This window comes from Echinops telfairi, unplaced genomic scaffold (assembly GCF_000313985.2).
Source record: "Echinops telfairi isolate 266 unplaced genomic scaffold, ASM31398v2 ScPeMD7_7466;HRSCAF=8504, whole genome shotgun sequence".
Lineage (NCBI taxonomy): Eukaryota > Metazoa > Chordata > Mammalia > Afrosoricida > Tenrecidae > Echinops > Echinops telfairi.
In genome coordinates, this window is record NW_022111366.1 from 6178176 (window position 1) to 6187071 (window position 8896).

The 8896-nt window shown below is 50.1% G+C and overlaps 1 protein-coding gene across 1 annotated transcript in view; it reads left to right on the forward strand.

The window, feature by feature from the left end:
* Window positions 1-3922: 3922 nt before the first annotated feature.
* The window catches only part of CD58 (CD58 molecule), a 27113-nt gene continuing 22139 nt past the window's right edge, over window positions 3923-8896 (forward strand). Inside the window, exon 1 of the mRNA XM_045283718.1 lies at window positions 3923-4259. Coding sequence (XP_045139653.1) covers window positions 3923-4259 — 337 coding nt within the window. The remainder of the gene's footprint in view (window positions 4260-8896) is intronic.

Below are 8896 nucleotides of genomic sequence, written 5' to 3' on the forward strand. Positions count from 1 at the left end.
GGAAGCTACGTCACTGGTATTTCAAATGCCAGCAGGGTCAGCCAACGTAGATAGTTTTCAGGGGAGCTTCCAGACTGAGAAGAGACGATGAAGAAGGAAGTAGCCGCTGAAAAACCTGATGCATAAAATTGAAGCCATGTCAGATATGGAAGGCCCAATGCGTGGAAACAGAACACTGTTGGAGACAGTGCCAGAGGATCGGCTCCTCGGATCGGAAGGCACTGGAAATGTGGCTGAGGAGGGCTGCTTTCTCAGAGTCGTGCCGACCGTGGTGACGTGAATGGAGTACACTGTGGAATGGTAGAGGTGGCCCCTCATCAGCCAAGCAAGGACAAGACTAAGCAAAGCCAGTGCTCTCAGGTCCACGACCAGCCCTCCAAAGGCCCATGTGGAAATACTGTAGGAATTTCAAAAAAATGTTCGCGCCGCAATAAAGTCATGCTAATTTGCTGCAGCATGGCTGAAGAGGACCTAGTTTGGAGCACCAAGAAGGGTCAGAGCTGAGTTTGAAAAGCGTCCCCATCAGAGCCGCATGAATTCTGCTAGAGCCGCATGAATTCTGCTAGAGCCTCATGAATTCTGCTAGACCCGAAGCGAGAGCCAACATGGCATTCACGGTGCAGCTTGGGTGGAAGGATGGTGAGCTCCTGGATGGCTTACAAAGATTATGGGGACAGTGCCTCCAAGAAACCATACTTCAACAAATGGTTGAGTGGTTTGTAGAGGAAGCCAACAGCGGCAGGCCATCCGCATCGATCTGCAAGGAAAAACAATAGAATCTGTCTCTGCCCTCGTTGAAGAGGACGCGGATGATGAGCAGAAGAAGCAATAGCTCACACTGTAGACGTCTGAACGGGTTCCACTCACTCACAATCGCCGCGTGAGTTTTGTAGAGACTCGGCAGCGCAGAGGAACACTCCCCATGGGGTGGGTTGGCCCAGTAGGTACAGCCATGCGCTCAAACGTGGCAATGATGTGAGGATGAGTGGGAGCACGTCGTGTTTCCTTCTGTGGTGCACAGGACTGACGTGGACAGCACTTAACAACAGCAGGGTTCTGACCGCAAGATTAAGGTCGAGCAAACCTTCTCTTGATGGGCCCCTAAACGGTTGCACCCAAATCAGCCACAGAGCAGAGCTTTCCATGCTGTTTTCAAAGAATTAGACTCAAGCTCCTGAAGCCTTTCTTGGGGCACCGTCACAGGAGATGAAACGTGGCTTCCCCAGTACCATCCTGGAGACAAAGCAGAAATGGGCCAAGAACAAAGGTCATGGCAACAGTTGTTTTTTTGTTTTCTTTTTGGGGGGGGGTAACTCAAGACATCTTGCTTAAGGACTCTTTGTAAGGCCCAAGGATGATCTCCTCTGCATCCCAGGAATGTGGAGACAGTCAGCGCTTCAGCAGAAAGCACCTGGCAGAGCCCCACCACTGTCCTGCTCCGACGACGACGACGACTCTCACCCACTCGCTCACCAAGCCAGGGCTGTGGTGCCGCTGTCCGGATCCACCTGACAGCCCTGCCTGGGCCCGTCCTGATTTCTTTTGTTTTCCCGATACTGAAGAAAAGCACTTACAGTGCACCCCTTTTTCTTCAGTTGAAAATGTAAAGAAAGAAAGAAACAAAACTTGCATTGATGCGGTTCAGTCCTCAGACCTTGGGTTCTTTGGGGCTGAGGGAAATCTCTGAAATCATCCTCCGTGGCTTGGATGCAGCTTATGGTTGAGAAATATAGTTCAGGTGTGGACGCGAACCCACCCTCCTGACGCAGTTTCAGTGAAGCCCCAGACAGGTCTACTAGGGGAACGCTCACACTGGGGAGACACACACTTTAGAGTCATCAACCACTGGAGAGACAAAGGGCAGCATTCACTCCAGGGCAAGGTTCAGAGGGTTAGGACAGGAGGGAGGGAGGGAGGGAGGGAGGGCAGAGACCCAGGAAGAGGAGGGGCCTGTGAGCACGCAGGGAGGGGCTGTCAGAATGAGCGAGTGCACTGTGTGTGTGGACCACTGAGTGGAAAATGGATGGCCTGCTCCATCAGCCTCCACCCAGTCCACCAGCGAAAGCTTTCTAAACAAGAAAGGGCTTGCTCTTTTCAACCATCCTGGGGACTGGATTGTGAGATTTAAAAGAGGGCGCGGGGAAAGAATGCAAGGGGAGCTCTCTAACATGTGTCGGGGGCGGGGGTGGGGTGGGGTGGGGGAGGCAGAGCAAAGCACAGAAAACACTCACCAAGGCCCAGGAAACACCCAGGGAACGAATGGATCCAATGGGTCTGTTTCATGTTTGTGTGGGTTTTGGTTTCGTGAGTGGAGCCCTAGGTGTGAAGTGTGACTGAAGGGCGCCTTAGACTGCGTCTCTGTCAGACCAGTAAGCCTCGTCTTCTTTCTGATTTTGGACTTGGTTGTACAGTTGGCTCCCTCCCTGCCTGGACCTCGGCGGGACCCTGAGCTGAGCAGAGCTGTCCCTCGTGGCATGTCGTTTCTTGGGGGATCAGGGTAGTGGGGAATGTGGTCCATGGGTCCCTTAACCCCTTGGACTCATTTGTTCCCTGGGTGTTTGGTTTTCTTTGCTCCGGACAGGGAGACACCAGTAGTTGCATCTTGGATGGCCACCCGCAGCTTCAGGACCCCAGTAGCTCCTCACCAAAGCAGGATGTAGAGCATTGCCTTTGTTAGTCGGATTGGCTTCGGTGCACTCTGAAACTGTGGTCCTAAGTCCCCCAAGCCCAGGGACTCATTTCCTCCTAAGGTATTTGGTTATGGCTGAGAAGTTTACAGAATCAACCATTTAGGGCCTTAATGTCCTTCTGTCAGCAGTTTCTGTTCTCCCTTAATTAGAAAGCCAGTGGTGGGGATAAATGTCTAATCATTGATATGGGGGGTGGAGTGATCTGATTGGAAGCCTATGCCTATACCGTAAGTATTACCACCCAGCCTTCACAGAATTGAGTCGGGCAGAAGCACTAGCAGTCAGTTCAAGAGAGTCCATGGGGGTTGGCTTCAACGCACCACTGAACCCAGAACCCGAATCCCTAAGCTTTATCACACCCTCGGGTGCTTCCCAACCATTGTTTCCCATGAGTGACATCTCAGAGTTAGCCAAGATCGAGGCCCTCCTCACAGTCACTGCGAACTCTTCCCTACTCCACCCCCCACATCCAGTCCCTACATCGTGTTCATTCAAACCCTCAAATGGCTTGGGACTCTTACTTGTTTACATTCCTCAGTACCAAGCCCCTGGGCTGACCTGTTCAGCCCACCACTCTGTTCTGTGTGATGGAGGTGACTTCTATTCTGGTTTCTCTGCCTCCATCCTCCAACACGCCCCCATGCACCCACCCCTCCACCACTCTGCAGACGGAGACACCTACGGAAGCAGAAGTTAGGCCGTGTCTGTGTTGTGCGTAGACCCTTTTTGTAGCTTCCCCATGCGGTCAGAGCCGAGTGTCAAGCCCCTCTTGGTGGCTGCCACGGAGTCAGTACTGACTCATCACAAACCTGTCGGGCAGGGTAGAACAGGCCCTGGGCTTGCGGTCACCTCTTGCCCCAAGAACCTGGCACGTTGGTTTCTGTGCGCCCCCAACCCAAGAGTAAGGTCTTCCGATGATGATGATGAGTATGAGAAGAAGGGAAACCTTCTCATGCTGAGTGCTGTGGTGATTGTACCACCCTTCTTGGTGGGAGGCAACCATTGAGCTGTGTGATAGGTGAACTCTATGCTGATAGAACCGTGGAGGGAGGGTGAAATGGCGAGTAAGCCCTTCGTGGTTAAGAATGCTCTACTTTTAGTTACTGTCAGCTGGGTGTCACTTTAGGACAAAAGTAAGTGATGCCTAATTTTGACCTCCATATAGGACCTACCCCGCCCCCCAAGAAACAGCAACTTGGAACATGTTTTTTGTTTTATTTTTTGAATCAACAATGACCATTTCCGTGACGTTTTGTTTGTTTGTTTCACTCCTAGGTGTCACCCACGGTGTTTCCATAACAGCCTATGGCGCGGTGGGCAAGAACGTGACTCTCAGTCCTTCGCTGGATGGCAAAGCATTCAGAGACATCACTTGGAAGAAACAGAAAGATAAAGTTGTAGAATGGTTTGGAGACTCTCAGGAGAAGGATTTCCCACCATTTACTGGCAGGGTTGTTCTGGACAGGACGTCGGGGAACCTCACCATCTTCAATCTGACGGCATCCGACGAAGACGAGTATGAGGTTGAACTCTCAGATCTGAGAACTACCGTCTCTCTTCTGGTGTTTGGTGAGTAGTCTGTCGTTCAGCGTGTTTAAGAGGTCCAATTTAAGAGACTCACCGTAGAAATGGATCCTCTCCCCCTGGTACAAAGCAGCTACTCTCCCCTCGCTGGCATCCCCGGCATCAGGGGAGAAGCTGACTGGGGTGCGTCTCGGCAGCCAGCAAGTAGCTCAGAACTCATAGAGGCCCACTGATGGCTGTTGCTCAGGAGACCAAGCACCTGGGGTTGGCACAAACAGTGAAGTGCACAGCAGCGAGTCCTCTGGTGGGTTTGAACCCACCCAGAGGCCCTTCAGAAGCAGGCCTGGAGATCTGCTTATAAAGGCTTATAGCCTTGGAAATGCTGTGGAGCAGGGTTTTCTACTCTGCGCACGTGGCTTCTCTGGGAGTCAGACTCCGTGTGATGGTATCTGGCTTAATAGCGAGGGCCTGCTTCCCTTGCAGCCCGCAAGAGTCGTGAGTGTGTGTTTTCTCCTCAAAAACCAAACTCGCGGCCATCGAGTCAATGCTGACTCATAGTGACCCTAAAGGGCCAGGTAGCCTTGCCCCTGCAGGTTTCTGAGACTGTAACTCTTGATGGGAATAGAAAGCCTCATCTTTCTCCCGCGGAGCAACTGGTGGATTTGAACTGCCGACTTTGTGATTAGCAGCCCGATATGTACCCACACTTCGCCACCAGGGCCCCTTGTTTCCTCTTACGCATCTTCTAATCGGAACATGGGTCTTCCTCATGTCTCCTTGATGCATCTAGGTTATTCCTCCTCCCTCATTTAAGGAATCAGAAGGCATCCCTCCTCTCTGCTGCCCTTACGGTTTGCTTTAGCCCAGTAGCACATCTAGTCCTAGGACTAGTTCTTATAGGACAAAGGCTGTGTTCCGTGGATTCCCCGTAGCACCAAAGTATGTAAGAAGGACTCCAGCATGTGGAGGAGTGGCAGGAAGTCCAATTTGAGCAAGTCCTCTTGGAGGTCGTCTCAGTGGAACTAGATGTGGTGACCCCTGGTGTGATCGGTGATGGAGAAGCGATGTTGCTCAGGAGCTTGTTTCCCCAGCCAGGAGAGACCTCAGGAGGTGGGGAGAGTTCCCACCCCCCTCAGTTCACATTGTACTTCCAGAATCGATGGGTGATTGCCACTAAATAAACACATATTACGTTCATGAAAAGCAGTCAACCCAGGTGGCTGTGGGGTGGGTGGTGCAGATAGCCGTCAACAATGGGGGCGGGGAGCTCAGACGGGGCAGTTGCTTTGTCCGGAACACAGTGAACCCCGTCCGTCCGCACAACTAAAGCTGGTGATGTTACGGTGTCCTGAGGGAAGAGCCCGTCGACCCTGCTCCAGCAGCACAGCCTCGTCTGCCCAGGAGTTGGTTGTCTGGCAGTTTGTTGGACAAGCAAGCGCAAAGATGGATTTGGAGGGTAGAACCCACGTTAGCAGACATTTTATTGGGTTTGAAAACCCGAGGGCAAAACCATTGATTAAAAAGAACCAAAACTGGATGCAAAGTTTATGCATAATTTCGTTTTGTGAATTCTGTGGTAACTCAGTAAAGGTGCTTGATTTGGGGGTCAGACCAGCCAGGTAGTCCTTGAGAAGCCTAGGGACAGGCTGCAGACAGGTGAAGCACGAGAGTCAGGACTTTATTTAGCCCGTGGCCATGGGGAGTGATGGTGTCTAATTTGGGAGCAGGAAGAGGCTCAATGAATGTACTTGTGGGGGGTTAATTTGATGATGAATATTGACAGATCTGGGGGAGAGAGACTGTAGCTCAGAAGTCCCTGTGTCCGTTCAGATAGACAGGTATGGGTCAGTAGCAAATGTTTGGGAGGGAGAGAATCAAAAGATGCTTCCAAGAAGGAGGCAATGAATTGAGATTGTGAAATGTCCAAAGACATAACGGCAAGGAAACAGTCAATGATGACGCAGGTTTTACACCTGAATGACAAGAAGATGGGTCTTTTTCTAAGAAATGAGGAAGTCGCAGTTCCTTGAGGGTATAAGCACATTCTGTATCAAAACTCCAGCACAAGTCGGGTTGCCATCCAGGGGACAGACAAGCATGACACAAAATTTTAATCTTGTAAAGAGCCCAGACCTCAAGGGAGACTTTCAGCAGGGCTATTTTGACCTGGGGGGTTTCCTAGCACCTTGTACATGTAGGGCACCCACTTCCCTCTGTATGTAAATTGATGGGGGGACCCCCTTTCCGACCACTACACTTCCCTTAAGATTTCTACCGTTGGTGTTGATTGCTTCTGTCCCACCCCCACACATACCTTTCTCGCCATGAAGATGGTGTCGCACTTATGGAAATAGAATGAGCTGCTCTGTCTTTCCCTAAGGAACCATGGTGGTGTAGTGGGTTACAGGTTGGACTGCTAACCGCGAGGTCAGCCATTCGAAACCACCAGCCACTCCAAGGGAGAAAGACAAGGTTTCCTACTCCTGTCAGGATTTACAGTCTCAGAAACCTACAGGGGCAATGCTACCCTCTCCTGTAGGGTGCCTCTGAGTCAGAGTGGACTCAGTAGCACAGAGTTTGAGGGTTTAAAAACTGTCTTCCTTTGACAACAAACCCAGAGACAAGAGAACAACAAGCGATCTAAAATTGATGGCTAGGAGGGCATAGGATGTTGAATGGAGCTTGATTCAAGGGCAATGGAACTGAGAGGAATTGCTGAAGCCCAAATGAAGGCTGAGCATGATAGTGGGACAAGAGGAAAGTAAAAGGAAGTAGAGGAAAGAAGTAGAAAGGAAAGGGCTTTTTTTATAGAGGTCTGAATACAGGCATGTACATATGTAAATACATTTTATATGTTTATATATTTACATGTACATATGTTAAATGTAAAATATATATTTGCATGTACATATGTCAATATATTTTATATGACAATGAGGAAATAGATCTATGTGCATAGATTTATAGGTTTAGTATTAAGGTAGCAGGTGGACATTGGGCCTCCACTCAAGTACTCCCTTAATGCAAGAACACTTTGTTCTAATAACCTGATATTCCGTGATGCTCACCTGCTGACATGATCGCTGAAGACAAAATGGGTGCATAAGCAAATGTGAGGAAAGCTGATGGTGCCTGGCTATCAAAAGATATAGCATCTGGGGTCTTAAAGGCTTGAAGGTAAACAAGTGGCCATGTAGCTGAGAAGCAACAAAGCCCACATGGAAGAAGCACACCGGCCTGTGTGATCACAAGGTGTCATGGGATCAGGTATCAGGCATCAAAGATAAAAAAATCCTATCGTTGTGAATGAGGGGGAGTGCAGAGTGGGGACCCAAAGCCCGTCTGTAGGCAGCTGGACATCCCCTTACAGAAGGATCACAAGGAAGATCAGTCAGGGTGCAGTATACCACCGATGAAACTAACAACTTTCCTCTAGTTCTTTAATGTTTTCGCTTCCCATTATCATGACCCCAATTCTACTTTACAAATCCGGCTAGACCAGAGCATGTACAGATAAGAGCTGGAAACACAGGGAATCCAGGATAGCTAAGCCCCTCAGGACCAATAATGAGAGTAGTGATACAGGAGGGGACGGGGAAGGTGAGGGGAAAGAGGGGGAACCGATCACAATGATCAACATATAACCCCCTCCCAGGGGGACAGACAACAAAAAGTGGGTGAAGGGATACATTGTGAGACATGAAAAAAACATGCATAAATTATCAAGGGTTCATGAGGGAGGGGAGGGGGGATTGAGCTGATACCAAGGGCTCAAGTAGAAAGAAAATGTTCTGAGAATGATGATGGCAACAAAAGTACAAAGGTGCTTGACACAATGGATGGATGTGTGGATTGTGATAAAAGCTGTAAGAGCCCCCACTAAAATGACTTTTTAAAAAAAATCTTCCCACTAGTCTATGATAATATGCATGCATTTCTGTAAATGATCATCAGATGTATGTAACGAATTCTCATTTCTTATACAGCACAGTGAGCTGTATCCACAATTTTAAATGGACTCGTCGGCTAGGTACAAGTTTTCTGAGGGATGAAGTAGACCCATGCACACGCGCCAGCGTTGACTACAGCTTACCAGACAGACGAAACAAGAGTTGTTGCGATAAGCCAGGGGCAGTAAGAGAATGGGGAGGGTTTGTAGACAGAAGAAACCTTCTCTGGGCACACACTGCCCCCAATATCACAGAAAGGTTTGCATGGTTGCCGTGAGCTACACCAAGCAGGAGAGGCATTCGAGGTTGGGCCCCTGGCCACGATGCTGCAGGGAGACGGCCAGCCTCTGGAGTTAGGAGTTCCTGACAGCACAGAACTTCGTAATGGTACAGCCACTTCTCTGTCTCCCCCCAAAGTGTGTTCATATGCCATCGGACTTTTCCAAGAACCTTATAGAAAGCCCCTCATTCTCTTCTACAGATGAGTGGGCGGTGCGGATTTGAGAGTGGGTTTCTCCATCTGTAGAATAAGACGCTTGAGCCAAATGGCTTTTTAAAAGTCCAGGGTTCTGGGACCTGAGCTAAAGCTCAGAGCTCCTGCCGTTGGCGGCTCCTGTCATCTCACCCGCCTGCCTGTGGCGCCTCAGCCTCCCGAGCAGGTCCCGGGCGGCCCTCGCTGCGCCTCACTCGCAAGTGCTTCCTCTGCCCTGCCGGCATGTTAGTTCATACGTG